This window comes from Sinohyriopsis cumingii, chromosome 7 (assembly GCF_028554795.1).
Source record: "Sinohyriopsis cumingii isolate HCF-2022 chromosome 7, ASM2855479v2, whole genome shotgun sequence".
Classification (NCBI taxonomy): Eukaryota; Metazoa; Mollusca; class Bivalvia; order Unionida; family Unionidae; genus Sinohyriopsis; species Sinohyriopsis cumingii.
This window is the reverse complement of record NC_142967.1, coordinates 49,637,819-49,662,057: the sequence shown is the minus strand read 5'-3', so window position 1 is coordinate 49,662,057 and position 24,239 is coordinate 49,637,819. Positions and strand designations below refer to the sequence as shown.

General features: G+C 37.6%; 1 protein-coding gene across 3 annotated transcripts in view; it reads right to left on the bottom strand.

The window, feature by feature from the left end:
* LOC149795191 (succinate--CoA ligase [ADP/GDP-forming] subunit alpha, mitochondrial-like) overlaps window positions 1-24,205 on the bottom strand; it is a 48,116-nt gene extending 23,911 nt beyond the window's left edge. The window contains exons 1-4 of one of the 3 annotated variants that reach the window (XM_089964926.1): window positions 18,618-18,801; window positions 17,417-17,508; window positions 9,280-9,383; window positions 3,099-3,215 (exon numbers count right to left, since the gene is read on the bottom strand). In XM_089964926.1, coding sequence (XP_089821052.1) covers window positions 3,099-3,215; window positions 9,280-9,330 — 168 coding nt within the window. In that variant the 5' untranslated portion in view covers window positions 9,331-9,383; window positions 17,417-17,508; window positions 18,618-18,801. Of the gene's footprint in view, window positions 1-3,098; window positions 3,216-9,279; window positions 9,384-17,416; window positions 17,509-18,524; window positions 18,569-18,617; window positions 18,802-24,097 lie in introns of those variants that run through there. The other 2 variants (XM_089964924.1, XM_089964925.1) reach the window with 2 other exon arrangements.
* Between the last annotated feature and the right edge of the window lie 34 nt (window positions 24,206-24,239).

The window sequence follows — 24,239 nt, the reverse complement described above, 5'->3', positions numbered from 1 at the left end:
TACACCACTCCCTTGATAACTCACGCACATTGGGGTCCAGAAACATCGACCGCACTATAAATGAGGCGCGAGTTTTCGAGGGACCTATAAAATAAGTCCAAAACCAATAAAGTGATTGACGACATAACGGAAAAATAAAGGTGGGGGGGGTAGGCAGATTATACTGTTGAATACTCACTTTATAATCGTTCTGAGATTAACTGTTAATAAATATCTCTTCATAATGGTGTACTTTATTATTTTCTCATAGGACAACATTAATTTCAGGATAAATTACAGTATATTGAGGCGATCATCGAAAACATTATTCCACGTGGTTTCCGTTCGCTGAACATGTGTACCACTTCACACATTGTGTACTACGTCACTAAATTTTATGTTGAATTGGATACATTCTAGTTTTATTGTTTGATCCAAATTAGACGTTTTTTTTATATACAAAAGATCGACTCTTTTCGAGAAACAGTGTCGATCGAACGATAGATAGATAGATTTGAATGCGATAGAAGTAAAACGGAAAAAAAAGGGTTAATCAGTACTAACATATTTAATTGGTCTACAAATTTAAAACAACGTAAATTAGAACAAGTTAATACTTGCCGCTTGTGCCAAAGTTGACAAATATCAATTCACTTTTTGAAAAAATCAGTTAATTTTTTTTTCTTTGGTTTCTTTGCCGCTGAGCAAATTCCCTCAGATTTCTCAACTGCATGAGCTTTACATAGTCAACATTTTGAGTCTCCAGTCACCTTATGGCAATATCAAAATATTTGATTGCTTTCTGTGCAGAGGGGTGGGGGTGCAACATCTGCGTCTGCATCACTTTCAACACTTGTGTTACTCCAGTTAGAATCGTCTTTTGCTGCAAATTTGTTCGCTATAGAAATAATTATAGTTTCATCTGACATGTATTCGGCTGTGGGGCAATCATTGTCAGCACAAATCCACTCCTCCATATCATCAAGAGAAACGCCCATCTCAGGACCATGAGTCTGTACGAATTTCTCCCAAACAGCCTCGGCATTAATGACATCAGTTTCACTGAAACATTCGAAGTCACTATCATCGTCGTTGTCTCTGTTACTGTTTTGCTTTACGTCAAAGGCAGCTCCAAGACCCTTAATCCAGCACCCGAGGTCTCTTGTAATCGATTTTTTTTTTTTAATGCAACAAACACTTCCCCAAGTTGTTGATGAAAACAAAGCCGGCATGTACATGTAATTAGGTTCTCACAGAAGTACTCACGGGTTTCGATGTGACTGTCGATTGACTCTTTTCATGTTTTCAATGAACAGAATATGTTGTGATTATAATGTTTACACTGAAACGGAATTAAAGGATTAGAACGTGACTTTCACACAGGAAGACGTTTAATTGGTTGTTTATTTCATTCTCTGTTGCCACCTGTTAACATTTACCAGAAGTTTTCATTGATCGCTATTTCACCAGACTGTTTATTTACAGTATAATGACAACTATTTATCATAAAAACTTACATAATATATGATATCTTTAAACAGAGGTCTCACTAGGATTTTAAAACTGGGTCTTTCTGCCTCTGAATTCAATCACTAAATATCAGTACATTTTCTCACTCGGCCGCCAAGTCAAAGCCTTTGAACTAGCCGCCTAGCTGTTGCATCATGTTCTTTTATTTTTTAATGTACTCTTATAAAATAGCAACAGTACATCAAAGAGTCTTTCAGCCACTGAATTCTGTCATTGTAAATATCAGCAGTGTAAACTGATTAACACATTTTCCCACAAAGCAGGTGGCTGAAACAGGTCCGGCAAATCTTTGAATTTTCCCGTGCACCTATTACATGCGATTGGAGGACTCCCGCCTCAATGATTTTCTGCGTCCCAGATCAAAAATTGGCGTCCAAATACGTGTAATTAAGCGTTTTTGAGATCTCTAAAATTAATTCTTCTCTAGAACTTGCAAATTTCAAAATATGGATTATATTTTTACGGGCATTAATCACCATTTTCGATGATAAAACGAGCAATGTATCAAGGTTTAATTTATCAATTCTTATCGTAATTTTTTCATGTTCAGCATATTTTAAAGATATTTTAAATAAATTTTCTCTGGAAAAAATCGGGAGCCAAGATGGACACCGCATTATAAGCGGGATCGTGAGTTATCCGGGCACGAGTTATCGACGGAGCGGTGTATTATGAAGATGGGATACTGTGATAGCGGCAACCACAAGGGCTTGTTACCAAGAAAAATAATAGCATCCATCCATCCATGGATAGAGGGTTGGGGTGTGTGTGTCAAACTTATAACACTGTTACAAAGACAATTAAGAACACCATCAATGTACAGATTACTGTTGTTACAGGTTGGAAGCCTACCCAGCACTCTATTCAATGTTGGATAATCTTCATTTTTTTGGTAACAAGCCCCTGTGGCGGCAAATGCTTTGCTCAATCCAATATGCTGATTAAAGATTGGCTTGGCAGCATCAATTTTGAATGAACCAACCATATTTTACAACTCTACATCACTATCTATAGTCAGTCAACACATTTACTGTGTGCCATTCAATAAAAAAAAAAAAGGCATGGAAATTTTTTTTTTGTGTGTGTTAAAAAAATGGATTTTTATCAAGAAAACCCATACAACTGCATTCAGGTACAAAATATAGGGCAAATTTGAGAAAACATGACACTTGGCAGCTACAATAATATTTGATGTTTGTTTCCTTTATGTTCCTGTAGATAATACTGCCAATCCATTCTTCTTGTAGATATGAAAAAAGGGAACAAAGATTTATCTATCTGAATCTCCAATCTAGTTCCTCTCAATTGGAAATGTAAAGGTCAAAACTGGGAAAATACACATTTCTGGGAACTGAGAATGGGGCTGGAATTTGGAACCACAAAAGAGGAAAGTCCTCATTGTATGAGATTTCATGACAATCTCAGTTTTGGGCAATTTTATCAATTTATGATTTTAAAAAATCCTGCAACAGATACATAAAATAATCATAAGGAAATGGAACCTTTGTCATTACAAAATAAGAAATTAGCATGTCTCTGATGCTCTAGAAGAACTTTAAAAAAATTGCTAGTAAGTGACTTCAACCTACCTCTTTCACCGTTTCAAACACAGGTAAACCAAGATGATACATTCCCTTTTTGCCTGGTGAAACTCCTCCCACCATATTTGTGCCATATTCTATGGCCTGTTGGCTGTGAAAGGTGCCCTGAAACACCAAAGGCTCAATTTACAAATGTATGCATGGCCCTTTTAAGCCACTTTGTTACATATACGTTTGACATACAGGCTTTTAAAATAAGCATAACGTTTATGTTCATGTTTGCATTGATGAAAGTGCACATATAACATGGTCTCAACAGAATATATTTTGCTTTGTGGATGATCTCCAAGTCTACAATATGTTCTGAATGTTCCTGTCAAACACTGAGGCTCAAAGAAAATAATTCTCAAAATAATTGTGTCCCAGTTTTTCTTTCAATCCTCATAAGTTTAGATTTTCATCCTCAATCTGATCTTGTGAGTTTTGCACAGAATCAAAATGTTTGTGTTTTGTGGGTTTAATGCCACTTTGAAGCATATGATTGGCTAAACATGGTGGCCAGTATATTGGGTAGAAGAACTCTGGGAAAACCTCCATGAAGAACAACAAAACCATGGGAAGCTACTGACAACCTTTCTCATGTACCCACACTGGTTGAAACAAGATTAAAACCAAAAGAGATAGAGGTGAGATACCAGTGACCTGTACAAGCAAGTGCCTTTGACTACTCTGTCACATGGGGCTCCAAAACAAAATAAAAACTGGCATTAATGTCGCATAATTTTCCAATGAAGACAAAGATCAGCATGATTTTAAAGTACAAAATATCATGACACCATTTACAACTTAAGAAATATGACAACTATTTTCCAGGCAAATCTTCATAATTTGAGATGTCTTCTGAGTTAGAAATAGGTTTAAACTGTAACAAAGCTAAATGATTCATAAAAAAGAGAATGCACAAGATAAATTTAAAATACTTGTGAAACTCAAACTGAAAAATTGCAAATGAGATAAATATCTGCCTGGATTATTTTTCACCTTTAACTGCACTAAATATGTAAATATCTTAAAGTATTTTATACACCTGTCTTACCATAAATGGTTAATCTGAGTAATCAAAATACATGTAATGTTTACAAACTTTTTATGCTCTCTTTAATACACAAACCAATCTTTTGAATTTACACTTTGAGATCAGTTCTGAAAGTTCTCTTTTGTCCAGAATTACGATGTGTAAAGTGTGTCCTCTTTCATGCAACACAGCAAGGACTTAGAGAATCATGGATGTACTCATCAAAAGATGTGTTTTTATCAAGGAATCCGAGATGTGGTACTTTTTCTAATTCATTTCACAACACTGTTCATCAAAATGAGCGATCATAGCCAGTTATCTTCCATGTAAAACAATAGGTGGCAGCATGGAACAAAGCAGTTCAAGATTTTTTCCAGTATACTTCTTGCCTAATAAGCAAGCAATAAAATTATAGCATCTCCATCTTGCTTTACAAAATGTCTCAATCGTAAGGATCTTGGATGTTAACATCAGTGCGAGACGAGTTAAAAAAAGGCTAAGTTATCTTTGAAGGAAAAAAGGAGTTAATCAATGGGTAAGCAAATATTAGGAATGATTGGGATATTGTATTTGCAAATGGAAAATCATATTTTCTCGTATCTGCATAAAAATAAAATAATCATTTTGACAATTAACTTTGTGATTATTTTCTGAAATTATTTTTCAACAGATTCATATGCCTAAAATCATATAATTCATGATGACTCAGCAACTTATTCTTAATAATTCTTTAAACAGTTACTTGGCTGGGTAATTTAGTAAAGAAATTGGACTTCCTTAGTAATGATTTTAGCTGTTTGGTTTGGAAATATAACTACAAGATTCTCGTTGAATATTTTTATGTTAAACATAGATTTGATATATTATTATGGCAATATCATATCTGCATTATATGCAACTGAAAATGTTTTTTTTATTCTGTGGTTGGATGTCTATGACAATAAGTCTTTTTTTTAAAGATGTCATTCTAGGCATGTATTTATAGCAGTCATGTAAGTGAATAAAGTTTGCTATGTTTGTGCTGCTCTCCTCCAGAAACTTATTTTTGGGTTAAAACAGACAGATTGTTATTACATTTATTATGACAACTATGATTCTTAAAATGGGTTTAATTTGATATTAAGCCCATACATGGTTGAGAGAGAGAGAAAGATGTACGTGTGTGTTTTGTGTGTGTGTGTGTGTGCAATGATATATGTCCGATTTGCTAGAAGTGAACTTTCTATTCCTTTTATTTTATTCAGACAACCTACACCTAAAAAATTTTACTTGGAAGGGACTAAAGGAGATAAATTATCATGGTTTAAATAAAGTTTATTGTTCTTGGTGTGTTAAATTCAGTTTTGCAGTGACTATTTGCAATATGAATGAGAACATTCCAATGGAATTTGTTTCCGATTATCACACACACTACACTTTTTAATAACTTATTTGAACCAAACTGTTCTCGCAGTTGTTTTACATAAATTATTTGTTTTGCAATGAGTGAATAAAAATAATAAGACAAAAAGTTGTATATTTTGTATTTACTTATCAAGTTTTTTTCTTCCCTGTACATAACCGTAAATTGCAGCATGCCATTTGTAATACTGTTTAAGATATTTTCATTAAGCCACACTAGTCAGATTCGAGTCTCGGCTTCAGCCAATGTGGGTATGTGAGAAAGGTTGCCAGTAGCTTCTTGTGGGTCGGTGGTTCTTTCTGGGGTTTTCCCGGGTTCTTCCTCTACCATTAATACTGGCCGCCATGTATAGCCTATCGTGAACTGAAAAAAAATGGCGTTAAACCCTACAACAACAACTACTATCATATATATTTTAATACACCAAAAAATGAAATAAAACTATTTGTTTTCATTGATACCTGTATTATTGTAGTTTTGCTAATTATGTACCACTCGATTGATCAACAATATATTGTTCTCACTAACGATTAACTCAGAGGATAACCAAATACTGGGACCGGGTTTTTCTGTGTGCCACCTGTTGGAAAGATAACTATGATCCCTCATTGCTGATCAAGGGATGCATTTTTTTTCTCCAACAGATTAGTGGTAGAAATGGAACTGGACAATGCTAATGAAAGAATAAGGAACACCAATGACCTTAAACAAGACTTAAGACACTTCACGTTCCTATAGCAACAATTATTGTAGTGATATACACAAAGTACATTTATAAGCTAATCAATGAAAGAGCTGCATAAATACTTAGGTAAAAAATCTTTATAAAAGATTATCTGATTATAACACTTTATTTCATAAAGCCTTTACTAAATACAGTGTCACCCTGCTATAGCATGCTCTGTTATAAAACAAATTTGGATACAACACAGTTGTGGCATGGCACCCAAAATTTCATATCTATGTAGTGCAGAGAACAACTTTCGTTTGTGAACTTGCTTTTTCATAACGATAAAATATTTTAATAAAAAATAGGAAATTAATAACGAGTTCATAAACAAACATCATACCCATGTAAAACCAGAGAACTAAGTGCAGTAGGCCTGCAATGGTCATGAGTCACTTTTATATAAAAAATTAAGCTTAAAGCATGTACAATTTCATACCCTTTCAATTTCCAGCTAATAAAACAGACATTTACTGGTCAATTGACTGTGTCTAAATACACCACCAAGCCCAGAAAACATGTAGGCAGCTTTTGTTTTTTGATGTTTATTAAATTGTGAGAATCCTTTATGTACCACTGCATTGTCTGCTGCTTGGCTGTGTATGAAGTTAAAAGAAGAAACATGTTGGCTATTGTTTGAGCAATGATTGTATACAGAATTAATTGAAGACAATCACAAAGACAACTTAATGACTTTACTCATGGACCAGTAATAAGTAACATTTCCGATAATGTTTATTTTGGTATAACACTTTATTATATTAAAATTTGTATGCGAACTTTTCCTCAAAATGATAATAACATTTTACACACTATTTCTCGTACTTAAAAAAAATATTTAAAATTTCAGGAACCATGCCACAATCATATTAAATTTGGATTCATACGCAATCTCTTCCCCATAATGATAATATATTTTTTATACACTATTTCATGTACTTTGAACAAAAAATATTTTTTTTTTCATGTGCAAATCAATATAAGAAATTTCGGGAGCCATGCCAAGAGCGCGTTATATCCGAATTCACGTTATAGTGGGGTGGCACTGTACATGTATTTATCTTTCACACAAAAAGAAGTTTTTCTTCTTAAAAGTATGAAAAATAACATGAAACAAGTTTATTCAGAGATCATGGTGGGCTTTGCCAATGTCACAAATTGCAATTTATTTTCCTTACTCGTGACAAAATATACCATCTGGTGATACTCCACCTCCACCCCCACAATGCTGACTGTTTAAACTTGTATGTACAACTTAGGTTTGGAGTGAAGAAATTCAGAAGCACCATGAAAGGAAGCCACAAAATAGATATAAAATGCACTGGAATTTATATATTGTTAGATAAACAAATTCATTGTTCATACTGACTAACCATCTCAACAGTGCATTGTAATCCGCTTATTCTGACATTTCGCCTGAGTACTGTATGATATAAGATCTCAGCATTTTTTAAATGAAATTTTTATTTAACATTTCTGGTAGTGGAGATAAACCAAACAAGGCACTATCTCGTAATGGATTATTTGGAAAAATAGTATCAGATTATCGGCTGCTCACTAGTAATTAATATATTTATTCTGACTGACCTCTGTATGTGAATGATAAGTAAAATTCTTCTTTTCACTCACTGAATCAAATCCTTCTTAACATTTTTTTGCTGTAGTAATACCTGTCAGAACAGAACACCTGTGTAAATATCGTCTGTTGGCCTTTCTTTTAAAACATTTCTGATGCATGCATGGAAGGCAGCATCACTCCAACACCAAAAATGACACCACCTCCCAAAAAAAAAAAAAAAAAATGAGATCTACTTGTTGGTCTATCTATGCTACTAGGACTAGCCACAATTGACCAACTTTTCAAAGCAGGAGAAGTAACTGCTATAATCAACCTAACTATGGCTGATTCCATTTGTTTTAAAAATGAAATAAGAAAAACTAGTTTTGCTGAAACTTCAAAAAGAAAAACCAATCACCTTTGAAGCACCGATCCTTCTATATAAATACTAAGCAGATGAAGAAAAAGAATTGATCTCAGTCCATGTTCTAGAGTTATATGATACTGCTACCACAATAGGAAACATGCCTGTTTGGTCTTCCAAAGCTGTCCTTTACCAGTAACTTGAATAACACATGAACAATTCATCAAAGAAATCCAACTACTCAATAAAACAAATAACCTTTCATCAAAGGAAGTCAGCACCAAAGTTAAATAAAAACAATGGAATCTGATGGAATGCTGCATTTTCAAAAGTGACTGGAACACATTTGTTGCACCATGAAAGTTTCACTTTTGCAGAAAAAAATGCTTACATTATGGTAGCTACCAACAGTGACACAAAGTACATTTCCAGTCTTTTGAAACCATATACATCGTTAGCCAACGATGGGTTATCTTGCAAAGATGTTTCTTGAACTTTTTAATTTGTTCAAGTTTTCATTCCCCTGTCAATAACCCCATTCACTAGGTAGCCTCAGCAATATGTTTCTGTCTCCAACTGACCACAATCTAGGCCAATTTAAGAACATGTACATGTAACATGTTAACAGCTACAACCTTGTGGTACCTGTGACAAATTTAGTGAATTGTTATGTGTGAATCGGATATAAATCAAAATGAGGACGAACATCATTTTTTTATGTATACGTCCTGTGTTTCTTACAGGATATGAGTCACTGATGAATTTTATAACATGTGATCTATACTCGAATTCATGGATTTTTTATATACAAGTACAGTACTTAATGGATTATGGATTGTACTACATAAATATAAGTGTATTTCAGACTAGATTTTTGTCTTCATTTAATCAAAAATGTATTTTTGCACCCACTTGTATTACCCCCCTGCCTGTCATGTTTTGGGTAAATGCATCATTTCATTAGCTAACTGACATGGTTGGTTATAACACAGTGCAGTCTGTAACACAGTTGGATTATATGGACACCAACATAAGTGTTATAGGGTTACACTGTAATGCTTAATGATAATGAATAATTTTGCATATGTTTTCCCAATGTTTACCTGCTTTCCAGTGAAGCCCTGACATATAACTCTAGTCTCTTTATTTATCATCAAGTTTGCACGTGTTTGTGCATAGCATGTCCTTACACCCAGCTGAGTCAATCCTGTAAAAAAGAAGCATATCAACATTCATTAAAAATAGAGGCTCCTCATGACAGGGTTACAGGCTTTGTCCCCCGCCCCAACATATCTTACTTCCAACCAAAATTTATATTCATGCATTTATTTGCTCAAAATAAACATACTCTTGTGTTCTTAAGACTTCCAGTTACTGTAAAATATGTGTAATTAGCGTTAGAAGCTGGTTCTCTTGTATGGTGTAAAGACTTCAAATTAAGCCACAATATACGTTGGCATTCATGTCAAGTGTTGTTTTAACCATGCATGCACAGGGTACATTTTCTGGACCTCTGTTTCACAGACAAGACCACTACAGTACCTGTTAATCATAATTAATCTGTTCCAGCATGTGTCAGAAATATAGTACATAATGTATTTCCAAGTTGCAACTGAGTTTTGGTTTTACAGGATATTTGTAAGCATAAAATTGAAATTTGGGATTGAAAGCAAATTTTTTGTAAATTGTGTTTCTCCGAGAATACTTACCCAATCACATTAACGTTAGGGATATAAGCCTGCTACCTCTTGAATCCAGCCCTACTAAAAGACGAAAATTCGTCTTTTCGGTCTATCTCTCATAGACCAAAGGGAAATAACTCTTGCCCCTTACCTCCCCTTGCCACCGCCAGGTGTCACTAGTTTTTTAAGCTGAGCGATATATATTATACAAGGATGCTTGCATAGCGGGGTGGTTGGGAGGGTTTTTAAGTAATGTGATCGGGTAAGTATTCTCGGAGAAACACAATTTACTAAAAATTTGCTTTCTCCTTCAAATACATTCCCCGATCACATTAATGTTAGGAGAATAAGTAATAGGAGGAGGGAATGCTGAGCATCCTACCTCCACCCTGGGTACCTTCTAGGGAATGATGGCTGGATTCCCCATTTGAACGATAACCCGTTCTCCTAATTTCATCAGCAACACAGCCTAGGGTCACGTGATATGTGACCCCTATATACAGTTAAGAAGATAGTTACTGAAATCTTCTTACCTAAGAAATTTCACTGGTGAATCCAGCAAAGCTGATAGGCTGTGCTGATTGTTTTAAATGGGTCTGGTGGTCATCTGGGCTGCCGACACCAGACCTACCAAATTCAAGGTTTGCCTCTGCAAAGCCAAATCTCAGAGATAAGATCTGGAGAAGGTTGACCCTGCATGCCAGCCAACAGCTTCTATTATATCTCAGATCGAAACATTGCGTTCGAATGCCAGGCTCGCCGAGATTGCTCTAATCTCATGAGCCGTAATCTTCATGAGGCGACTCTGATCTTGTGAGACCTCAGAGTACGCTGAGCGTATAACCCACTTCAGCCATGAAGCAAGGGCTTGAGGGGTGATATCCCGTTTACCAGCTTTGACCAGAAGAAAGAGGCGCTTAGGGGTGTCCTGACACGCCTCTGTGTATTTTAAATAGTGCTTGAGTGCACGAACAGGACCTTGCATGGCTGCTGCTCTTGACTTATCTATGGAAAAGAGCGAGCGAATGATGGTTCTTTGATTGCCAATGGATGGTAACCTATTTTTTCGCTACAAAGCCTGGTTGAGTCAGGAGGACCACCGAACCCTCTGATCTGAACTGAAGAAAGTTCGGGTCACTGGAAAGGGCATGTAACTCGCTCACCCTGCAAGCTGAAGCTAAGGCTATCAAGAAACATGTTTTGTATGATAGTAGCTTTAACGAAGTATGGGCTAAAGGTTCAAATTTGTCTGAATTGAGTCATGTTAAAACCCAGGACAGATTCCATTTTGGAAACAGGGTGAGGGATTTTGGTCGATTGAAATCAAAATTGGCTAAGAGATCTGATAGATCTTTGTTATGCCCAATATCACATCTACCATGATGGCGGAATGTGTCTGATATCATGGAGCGGTAGCCTTTGAAAAAAGTCGGCCAGTTGAGGGATTGAGACACTCAAAGGGAAGATGTTATTGATATGGCACCAGTCCCTGAAAACACGCCACTTTCCCCTCGTAAGCCTTCAGAGTGGAGGGCCTTCTTGCTCTTGAGATTCTCTCCACAATCGAAGGTTTAAATTGTTTGTCTTGCAAGGCTGCCCGGACAAGAGCCAAGCGTGAAGAAGAAGATGGTCCGGGCAGGGGTGGAACACCTGTGACCATGGTTGTTTGAGAAGATTTGGGCTGGTTGGAATCTTCCTGGGTAGATCTATCGCTAGATCGAGTAGATCGGTGACCCAGGACTTGTTCCATCTGAGAGGGGCAATCAGAATCATCCGGCATTTCTGACCCCATAACCTCTGGATTATTTTCGGTACCAAAACTGTGGGAGGGTAGGCGAATGCCCACAACCCCTCCCAGCTGATTGACAGAGCGACCACGGCCCACGCCTCTGGGTCTGGAACCGGAGAGACGAAGGTGGGCAACTTGCGATTCCACCTTGTCACAAAAAGATCGATCATCGGATGCCCCCAAAGTGTGCAAATCCGAAGAAAGACTGATTGATGGAGTGACCATTCCGTATGAATGACTTGACCTTTCCTTGATAGAGTGTCAGCCAAGACATTGAGTCTGCCGGGAATGTGCCTGATTTGTACGTTGATGTGGAGGTTGTCGCACCAACGTAGAAATTGCCAGATCAGAATGCACAGGTCTGGTGATTTGGTGCCCCCTTGTTTGAGGAGGTAAGTCACCACCACAGAGTTGTCTGTCCTAATGAGGACAGTTTTTCCTGAGAGTTGATCCTTCCAGAAATGAAAGGCATTGATGACAGCCCTCATTTCTAAAAGGTTGATGTGGAGAGGCCTCTCCCCTGGCTCCCACGTGCCGCTGACTGTAGCGAAGTCCGGCAACAGGTGGGCACCCCAACCGTAGGTACTGGCGTCGGTACATACCGTTATATCCGCTTGGGGCATCTCCAGAGGAATCCCCATGGACAGCCAACTGGGGTTGTGCCACTGACGCAGGAACAATCATATCTCAGGCGTGATCATTATTGTTTGATTGAGGGGACTTGAAAAGGGGCGCCATTGTGCCAGTAACGTCATTTGTAAGGGACGCATAAAAGGACAGCCAAGCGGGATCAAGTCCGCCGCCACATTGAATAATCCGAGAAGTTGCAAGAATTCTCTCACTGAAATCCACGTCCTGTTGGAAACGGACTCGACGAGTTCGACGATCCGGATTACGCGAGCGCGAGGAAGCTGTACCAGATTCAGATCGGTGAGAAACTCCATACTCAGATGGACAAAACGCTGGGATGGACAGAGATCAGACTTTTTCCAGTTCACGAGAAGCCTAGATGATCTAAAAGCGATAAAAGATCGTTTCTGCCTTTGAGCAGAATAGAACTTACCATATGTTTCTGGAGGATGTCGTCCAAGTATAGTGACATCCCTGTAGATGAAGTCGAGTGGAACAGGGTGATGACGCAATCCATAACCTTGGTAAAAGCCCAAGGGCTGATGTTGAGGCCAAAGGGTAGGACCTGGAACTGATAAACCGCGTCGCGGTAAGTGAATCGGAGAAATTTCCGTGACGCGGGGTGGATAGGGACGTGAAAATATGCATTGGTCATATCTAGACTGATGGCATACTTGTCCCGCCGGATGGAAAGACGGATTGATCTCGCCGTTTCCATCTTGAATTTCGGTGGTAAAATGTATTGGTTGAGGCGACTCAGGTCGATGATTGGCCTCAACTTGCTGTTTGCCTTCTGGATAAGAAACAGCCTGGAATAAAACCCCGGCGATGGCAGTTTTTTTCACAATCTCCACCGCCCATTTTTCTATGACTGACCATATCTCCTGTTGTAGAAAGATATCCTCCCGATCGGATGGTATGTCCGTGAAGAGGGGAGAGGAGGACAGGGGAGGGGGTTGGATAAATGAAATCCGAAGTCACTCCGAAATGACCTGGATCACCCATTCGTTCTGAGGAAAAAAAGGTGGTCCAGTGGTCCTGAAATTGCAGGAGGAGGCTGCCCACAGGAAGGCTGTCCGCGGGCAGTGGAGAGGGTATGTCAATTTTTAGAGTTAGGAGGCTTGAAGACGGAGAAACTTTGTTTCTTACCGCCTCTGTATGGTTGCCTCCTAGCTTGATTAGACTGTTGTCTCCTGGCATTGGGTTGGGATCTATACTGCACATTTGATTGTAAGGATCCCTTGTCCCTGGTCCGCCAATCATCCCTCCGCTGTGGCAGGGGCTGATTTTTTCTAAACGCCTGCGAGGGTTGGGCGGCAAGTTGGAGGGGCAGTTCCTGAGCTGCCTGCTTCCGAACTTCTTCAATTTTTCCTCCAAAGAGTAAAGGCGACCCAAACAGAGTCATCTGTAAAGCCAGAGTATGATGGGGCCTGAGCGACGTGGACTGCAGACATGCATCACGTCCTATCAGGTCTAAATTGGCAGAAGCAGTCAACGCATTAGCCATGGAATGGTGAGCTGCCCTGTTAATAACTCTAGCAATCTGGGCCGTCGCTTCCCAAGCGTGGTCACTGTCAGATTTTTCTGCGAGTCGGAAAATGGCTAATGAAGCCAAGTCTAACATTGAAGACGTAGCAACTACGTTCCTGACTAGCTTTGACGTGGCATGGAACACATTTTTGTCCACTTTGTAAAACAGTGGAGCGGACATGTGAACTGCTGCCATATTTTTTTGCCCAGGGCCGGAAGATCCGTACTGAAGGCGTCTGAATGAGTTTTTGTACCAGCGACACGAGAACGTCGCTGGTACTTGGCTTTCTGAAAAGAATGCCTTAGCATTCCCCGGATCACCTATTCGTATTGATAGACGATCATTGATCTCCTTAATTTTTTGCCAACTGGGGAAGGAACCGGAAGGACAGCGTCTCTTCCTCCCCGTCAAGATCTACAGACGCCTTAACTTTGTAGTCTTGAGTGGCGGTAGGAGGTGGAGGGCATTCTTAAGTTGCCAACACCCTATAAATTTCTTCCACTGCTGCCTTGAAGCCAAACTCAGTCCGTTCCATGGTTGGATCTGTGTACGGCTGATTTGCAGGAGTTTCGTCACCCTCACTGTGTGCCGAATCGTGTTCTGTAATAGCTTGCATTTCTGGATAGAGCATACCAGGTGGCATAGATGACGCGATTCCGTCATCCTTAACACTGTCACTAACTCTCCCTTGTGGATAAGCCGTGAACATATGGACGGACGGCCCTGCTGGCTGGTTTGTCTGGCTTGTGGTCGGTCTGAATGTTGGCAACGGTCCTGCTATCACCGGTACTGGCTGCTCCAATGGCCTGGGTGGACGGACAGATTTCTCACTAAAATCTCCGCCATAGTATTGGTATGTTGCCGGCGGTACAGCTTATCAGACGGATTTATCACTAAAATCCCTGTAAGTCATATTTGGTTGGACCGTTTTAGCAATAGGGTCCCCATGCTGGGACAGCTGGACGGCCGGTGATGTATAGGTTGTATAAAGAAATGGATCTGATGGATCCAGTAAAAAACCCATGCGTCCTGACTTACCGGCCCGAAGGCCATGCTCGGACATGCGGGGGGACTTACGCCCACTGGGCAGCCTAAAATTGGGGGAACATCCCCCCAAAGAGTCAGAAAAAGCTGTGTAAGCGAGCGAGGGAAATAAGGGTAATATCTGGCCTGATGTCAATAGCTGCGTCGTCGTTTCCTGGACCAAACGACGCATCTGTTCAAAGCTGGACTGTTGTACACTGTCAACATTATTTTCCTCCATTGCCGCTGATGTTACTGTGGCTGACGGTTGCAAACGACGAACTTTAGGTGAAGGGGGGACCCCAACGTTCCCCACAAGGCTCGCAATGGAGGCTGTCTTCTGATGTATACTGAGGACATCAATGCTATCTTTCTTTGACTTATTCCATCTATCCCTTCCTTTTGCTGCCTTCTGGACTACATCAGCCCACGTTTGCTCCGTCCAAGTATTAAACACGCTGCATGGTATAGATGATGTACACTTGGTACATACAATACAAGAGTCATGGTTGTCTTCTTTTGCTTTGAACTTTTTGCATTTCATGCATTTGGTTGACATTTCTACTGAAACGACACAAGAAAAGAAAACAAAGCACAAATTATCAATTCAGCATGTTATTAATTCGCTAATACCACAACCGTTACTAACGGAGTAAGCGAAATTATTCAGTGTCGCATTAACTCTTAATTGACAACACGAGTTCTGCGATAGCATGTGTAACATGATCTTCAGTAAACGAAATCCGTAAGGGTGACAAAGTCACTCAATTTTGAAAAAAAATTGTTAAAATAATGTATACAACCTGTAGAAGAATGATTGTCCAACGCAATAAATCCAAATTTAACTTCGGATGGTCCAATTTAATGCTAAGATGGCTTGGATTGTTTGGAGGTATAATGTACATGTTATCAGTACAAGCAAAGCTTAAAAACTAGTGACACCTGGCGGTGGCATGGGGAGGTAAGGGGCAAGAGTTATTGCCCTTTGGTCTATGAGAGATAGACCGAAAAGACGAATTTTCGTCTTTTAGTAGGGCTGGATTCGAGAGGTAGCAGGCTTATATCCCTAGCGTTAATGTGATCGGGGAACGTATTTGAAGGAGAAATATGCTAGTGTTCAGAATTGAAGGGTTTCAGATTAATGAGGAAAATAATTAAGATATTAACCCATTTTATCCTGAATGGTTGTAATACCTCACTCTAGCCTGAATACGCATGTGGTCGTAGTATCCCATTTTATTCTGAATATGACCATAATCCTGAATACGACTATGATCGTACTCTACTACGTATGCGTGTAGTGTCTCTAGAAATGTGTTATATAGGAAATGGTCAAAGCGCACATGCGCAGTGAAATGTAAAAAAAATTGGTTGGAAAAGAAATTGCTGGCTTGAAAATTGATCGATAAAATGATGGACAACAACTCAGATGTAAACATGGATCCAGACAGCGTGGGTAGCGACACTAAAATTGACAATTTGGATGATTCTGATGATAATATTGACTTAAATGATGGGTTAGAATTGAATCATGTTGATGAAAGAGATGATGCATGGCTTCATGCACTTTTCGACAGTGATTCAGAAAATGAAGCTGACTCTGAAGGTTTCAAGACGAATGGGTCCGAGATGATTTTTCACCTCAGATGCAGCCACGATTTAAATTGATAGAAGGAGTGGCTGTTCAACACCCAGAAGAAGCCGATGCACAACATTACTCAGAGTTACTATGGGATGATTTAATCTGGAAATTTTTTGTTGATGAACAGGATTTATGCTGCTGCTGCTGCTGTATGATGTTCTATTTTATCACAATGTATTTAGACTTGCTTCTCAGGACTCAGGCAGTGAAGTTGAAATTGGTAAACAGGATAAAATGGGTTAAAGAAAATTTCAGGACTAAAAAAAAAAATTGCGCTTGTGGGGATTCCTGTAACTGAGATTTCAGTGTTGTGGAGTTTGTTTATAATCTAGAATGTCTTTGAATGAGTTCAAAATAATTAAAAAAAACAGTGTTTTTGTCCACAAAGCCAATGAGCACTTTGTTGTTCCAATGAATAATTTAAACAAATAATTTCTCTCAATCATATCTGAACACAAAAATATAAACTCTGATCATAGATTCCCAAAGACTGATATGAAACAGGAACACATAATTGTTTACCAAATCCCTTTATATACAAACTGACACCTGACTTATAATGAAAAGAATGTTCTGGAAAACTAATAATTTTTAATGGAAAAATTCACTAACTCATAAACAAGGTCAGGTCTTGAACTAAAATCCAAGTAAACATCTTATTTACTTCTTATAATCATAACAAAAATCAGGTACACAATATAAATTAAATGCATGTAACAAGGAGTCTGATCCAAATTATGCAAGAGCTCTGAACCATTGCATTGTTATAAATATTAAGGAAATTCATTCAACAAGATCAATCTACCCAACCTGTCAAGTCAACAACAACTGGAAAGAAGTTCTTATGTGTGGAAATTTACAAACCCTATTTTCTTCCAAGTTAGGCCATCCATGCTTCATGCCAGAATTTCTCATGCATAATTTAAGAAACAATTTATCTTACCTTTCTGAAATATGGTGTAGCAAAGCAAGAAATATGTTAGTTGTCTGTAATTTTTCAACTTTGACCATCCATCGCTTGTGTTGTTACAGAAGCTGTATGTCATAGGATCAAAATGGAATCAATGTGCCAAGCTAAAGAATCACATTTTGTGTCTTTTGCATAAAAAAACTAACCTGCAACTGATATTACTGTTCATCACTGTAGTTCTTTTATTTGCAAAACATTTAATTTATTGTGCAAAATAGTGTAAATTTGACAACTGTGTAATATTTTAAAAAGCACTGTAAATAATTTCATGTAATTTTAAGTAGATTTGCTACTTGAGTGATACTAAATTAGACCTTAATATTTTAAGCAATAATTATTTATACGGATGCTGTGGTCTCCTACAACACTGGTTCAAGCAAAGCAGTATTATGCTTTACATAGAGATCACAGTACCAAAGAAGAATGTTTATAGTCGATCCAACCAGTTAAGCTGATATAGAGCAATAATTCAATTAAATATAAACTGGACTTAGATAATCAATTGTGAACTTTTTTGGGAGGACATTTAATGCTGTAACAAACATTGCACTAATGCAAACTCGCCATGTCGTATCTAAAGGCATGTTCCATCTCCTTTATTATTTTTATTAAATTTATGAACCTTGGTGTTCTGCAACATTTTACAATATGTCACTGTGCAAATGTATCAAAGGGAACACAGGAATATGATGTCATCTCTTTAAAATGGGTAAAGAATTAAACATTATCCAGATACTTCTCAAAACCCACTGGGAAAGCAATGCCTCCTGGAACCCAGATTATATAACAAATCTGTCAAGAATTTCTTCCCCAAATCATGCTGCACACAATGCCAGTTGTTCACTAATAATCAAACCTTAAGTGCAAGATAGAGATTTGACTTAAATTGCACGTAGGGATCTTTCTCCAATATTTTTTTCCCCAATAATCAAATTCATGGCCATCAAAAGAACCACAATGTAATAGATTATACTGAATTTACAATACTGAATATACAATTCAGATCAACACATGCAAAAACAGGTTAGTATAATCAATTAAAAAATGATGTCAAATGACAGTTTATATTGATTGCTATTACTTCTGGCATTTCCTCCATGACAGTTTCATTTGCTGGAAATGTGAATTATGTAAACACGAGTTATCTGACTCCTGCACCAAATCTTTTAGTTACCATGAGCTAAGTCCAAAGCATCAACATGGAAAAATGGAACCCCATAATTCCTTTTCTTTTGTTTTTCTTTTGCAACAATATTTCATTTTGTTTGATTTTTGTTGTTGTTTTGGATTCAACAACATTTTTCAGCACATGATATGATAAAAGGACCTGTCAAATAAGATGTGACAGCATCATGTTCGTTTCCTGCGAAAGAAAGAAAACACTGAAGATTCACCACAAACAGCTATATTAGTAACAACATAACTAAAAATACAGCTATAGTGAAAAACATCATAGTATTTTTTTGAATGGAATAATGCAAATCTCAACTAACTGACTAAAGGAAGAAAGAATGAGATATCAAGCATTTTTTGCTGTTCGATATAAATCAGAATAATTAGTCAATATTACCAGTAAGGAAAAGTCAAGAAGGATACAAATACAATATTTCCCTTTACCCTCATTTATACTTCAGAGACCCCCAATTTTTTTATCTGATCCCCAGTTTTGATTGTGTGCATGTGTGATTTTGGATTTTTAATGTAGCTTTAACAATTTAACAATTTTTCAGTCATATCACTATGATGTCTGCAGTGTGGCAGTTTATAGTGATGTCTAGAACTGGGGCATCATGCAGCAGACAAAGTGGCATAATGTCCCACCCAGTTACATTATCCTGACAGCAGGCCAACCAGTCCTAATACTAACCTCTTAATGCTGAGTACTGAGCAAGGCAGCTGTTGGTACCATTTTTGTAAGTCTTTGGCATGACTCGGCTGGGGATCGAACCCATGAACTGCCACATCCGAGGCAGATGCTCTAACCCCAGCTCTGATACCAAAGTTTTTGTTTTTACTTAGTCTGACCCCAGTTTTGACACCAAGGATATTTTTCTCTCTGTCTTGCACCCCTAGGGGATATACTGAAATACCTACAATATACCATGCCTTGTGAGGTAGACAATTTATACTCTCATAAAAATCAAAATATACTCAAAGAAACATCACATAAACACAAGTGACTGAGCAAGAGTCATGACATAGTGGGAAGATGAAAAGTCCAGTAAAGATGAACAGAAAGAATTCTGTAATGGAAAATTACTCTTATTATTAAGCAAATGAAGTTACTCAAAGAAATTCTTTGCAGTTAACTCAGAAAACAAGGGAGATTATTATTAGTTTCTTCTGAGACAAAGTTTTCAATTTACTTCAATTCAATCCAAGCTGTACTTCCAGATGGTCAGATAAGTAAAAAAAAAAAAAAATCTTTACACCTGGCAATTTCACTCGAGCAGATGGGTGAAAATTTGTCTTTATCTTTTGGCTTATTAGACAATGATTTTCAAAGTTCATTAGCATGAAAGGCGCAGAGGATACCAGTGCTGGGGCCACTATGGTCACAGTCAGTTTAGAAATTTTAAGTCTGTGAATGGATTACTTATATAAGACATCAAAAACATGATACTGAAAATGGAAGAAGCTCTTTGATAAGCTAATATGGAGGATGATCCAGAAGTAAATTTTGTATGAAGAATACAAAAGCTAACTCAGAGGTCTTGCTAGAATTTTAAAACTAGGAGTCCAGGACTCCCATTTTCGTAAAAATAGGAGTCCCACCATCTAAAGTTGCAGTCCCTTCTTTCCTACAGAATCAACACAGATGTGAGTGCATCTATTTTTAGATGGAGAGGTTTTCGTAATGTAATCACTCACTTTAATATAGCTTCATTGACAGGATTGCAAATTTAAAGTTTATTTATTTGTCTACGTCCTTGTAGTAAATTTAGGCAATGGTCCCCCCCCCCGCCCCCGTATTTTTGCATATACGTGTCAAGTCGGAAAACAGCTCAGACCTTAAAGCGCATCTTGCGAATTCCACAACACAGCATTGCCCTATACGTTTCTGACCTACAAAATTTAGAGTTTAAAGTTAAATCTTTAATGAAATAATACCTTGGCTTTACTTTCAATGATTTGTATATTTATCTAAAAATATTTGCCCGATGATTTACGAAAACAGACAAGCTAATAAACTGATACATCCCAGACTTAGCGAAGTCCGCCATTATTTCCTGTTAGGCCTACTGGACCAACAGGTTCACTTACAGTTTCAAACTAATTTTATGATGAAATAGTGTACAAGGGGCAGTTAATATATATCCATTTCACCGATTCTGATCTTAAAACACATGTTTGTATGTTTTATCATCAAAGGATATCATGCAGGAAATTGATAGTTGCTACCATACTCGGAAAAGGGTTAATAGTCAATCAGCTATCAAAACAATGTTTGTGAATGGGCAAGAGTTTGTTTGTCAACGTAATTGATATCAAAACTAGGCCTAGCTACTGGTCTATTGATGAATACATTTCACTACAACCCTAGAACTAACCGGGCTAAGGCGAGGGGCATTTAAAAAAAAAAAGTATGGTCAGTCAATGTACCTCTTAAATAGCTTGTTTGTTCATCAAGTGATACTGAATTTTGTCAATCCAAGTAAGGACTTATTCCAAACACTAAGCTAGACATCACAGTTTCTTAGACGTAGATAGTGTCTTATCCGAACTATCAATTCTCGCAACTTTAGCACTTCTGAATCTCGTTACAATCTTCGCAAGTTTGCCGTTTAACCCCAAAATACTTATCCAAATTTATGAATGGCATATTGTCTAAGTCTCAACATGTCTTGATTCTCGTGCACTACTTATTCCAATACATTCGGAAATGAACACAATAACGAAAGCTAAAGTTGTTTATTTGATGTACTTTTATAAATGACCACCTCTGGGTCTTTCTGACTCTGAATTCAATCACTGTAAATATCAGTACATTTCCCCACCTGGCCTTTGAACTTGCCGCCCAGCTATTGCATCATGTTCTTTTTGATGTACTCTTATAATGGCAACATGTATATACATCAAAGGGTCTTTCAGTCACTGAATTCTGTCATCATAAATATTATAACAGCTAACTGATCAACACATTTTCCCACAAAACAGGTTGCTGAAGCAGGACTGGCAAGTCTTTGAATTTTGCCGAACACCTATTACATGCGTACAGAGGACTCCCTCCTCAGTGATTTTCTGCATCCCAGATCAAAAATTGGCAACCAAATATGTGTAATTAAGCGTTTCCGAGATCTCTGTAACTTACTCGTAAGTCTACAGTTAAGTTCACAATACCGGTATTAAATATGACTACTTGATTTGTCTAAGGATCTGTATGTAATATCTTCAAACTTTCTGACAACATGCTGAATAAGCGCCGGGTATGAATCACACCCTGCTGCTCCACTGATGCATATGGGAACATATAGTCTGACTACACCAACTCGTTTGTTTGTAATCCCCTAATGATTTCAAAAATGGAATACTTTAATGTGATAAAAAGTGCATGGAACTTAGTCAATTAATTCACTGATTTATAATTTCTAACGTGACTATGAACAGAGTGGCCCTAACACCGTCATCTGTGCATTTCATGCTTAACAGAAGTTTTCAATGTAATAGACGGACATGCTCGAGATCCATTTCCAGTTCCTGGACAAGTCCACTTTCAGCAAAGGTGTGTGCCTGCTTCCAATATTTAAAATGTCAAATCAAGCAAAGGAAAAGAAACACAACAACAAATTTGCCTTTCACATGGATTTAACAAGTGGTTTAATTTCTATGTTCATGTGTGGAAAGGGATATAATTATAAAATCTTAACATTATATAATTTATGTAATTATCCAGCAGTTGCCGAACAGGATGAACGTCATCATGTCGTCTGATGGAAATAAATTAGCCCATAGTGTACACAATATGGTGCTGTGTTGTTATGGAAAGTCCGTTAAGCATGAAAGGTGTTGGGGATGCCAGTATTTGTGCCATTCTGGTCAGTCAGGTTAGAATTTATAAATCAATGATTCAGTTGACTTAGTTCTCTGCACTTTTTATCACATTAAATGCTTTCGTTATTGAAATTGGTATGGGGTACAAACAAATGGGGAAGCATAGTCAGACTATAGTATCCCATCCATGAAGTAGGAGTACTATATAGTATTGGTATACTCTCCCCTTTGGCCACATCCGGGTTAGAAATTATAAACTGACAGGGCCGAGCAAATCCCATAGCCCGATGTCCCAGACTAGTCATTCTTGAAGTCGGGCAAGTAAAATTTTCCAAGTCGCTAGTCCGGGACAAGTGCTTTTTAAAAAAGTTGGGTTAATCCTTATTTTGGTGCTTTAATCGCTATATCTGCCTTTATTTGGCCAATCATGCCCTCCAGGCATACTGAATACTTGATTCTACCCCTCTTCGTGTATACATGTACATCCTGTTACTGCTTGACTGCATATTGCACTAAGCGACCAAATTATTGGCAAATCTAAACACGTCAAACAAAGAAAGCCAGTATGATCAATCAGCAGTGTTGTAAGCAGTTTTGTTGCAACGAGTTTACTCAATCTAGATCATAACCAGCGGCTCACTATGATTTTAATCCAGCGAGTCAGTGTAATTAAATTAATGAAAGGTACTTTACCGACATCAATGTTGGTTTCCTTTATGAACTGATTAAATGACAGTAATGATTCTTTAATTTATAATTGATTTTACAGATGACTAACTTCCACGTGCGATATTGTGTTTGAAGCGAAACAATTACTCTAATTAATGAGCTGTTTCAGTTTGTATTTAAAATAGAAAATTGATGTTGTGATCACTTTAGAAGTAGTTGTCAAGCATGCTGATAGTTACTCTGCAGATAAAATGAGTTTGCTAAAAAAAAATCGCAAGGAAGGTAATAACGGCGATTCGGAGAAGGTAAATTTGTTTGAAAATGGAGGGATAAAACGTAAGACAGATACTGAGTGTGCTTGTTATCCCTGTCTTGAATATATGACTCGGAAGGTGGCAGACATATACATGGACATATTTTCAAATCCATGAGCTAAAACATATATACATGAACCTGAAGAAGCCAAATGTGTAACAACCAATGTTTTCAAAAATTAAATTGTTTTAAGAAATAATTATGTTGTATATTATTTTTTTCTTTCTATGGATTAAGTACATACATCTCATCAATCTCGGCAAGTGATTACCATTTTGGGACCAGTGAAAAGTAAGGTGGGACTAGTGAAGAGTAAGGTGGGACTAGTGAAGAGAAAGGTGGGACTAGTGAATTGTCTGAAACCACTTGTCCTGGACTAGCGGTTAAAAAAAAAAAAAAAATTTGCTCTGCCCTGACTGATGAATGAAAATGCTACACTTTGTTCATTATTTTTTCCTTCATGCTTTTTGCTTTTAAAATCGGGGTTCAAGCAAAATAGAGGGTGTGAGAATACTATACAGTGATATTAGGGCATAATCACCTAGGCCATGTGAAATTTTCCAGGTTTTGCAAACAGTTTTGAAAAAAAAAAATGAAAAATGAAATAATGTGTTCTCATTCATGCGAATTAATAAATATGGAGAAACAAGTTCATTACATGAAGAAATTAACTTTAACCTTTTATCCGGCCAAGAACTTTACAAGACGCAGCCATGTTGACTCGGTGAAGGGCAATCGACAGTTCGATATGTATTATTAGTCAAAAAAATTGTTATATATTTATCATATTCTAAAACCCGTCCATTCATGGTCCTATTGA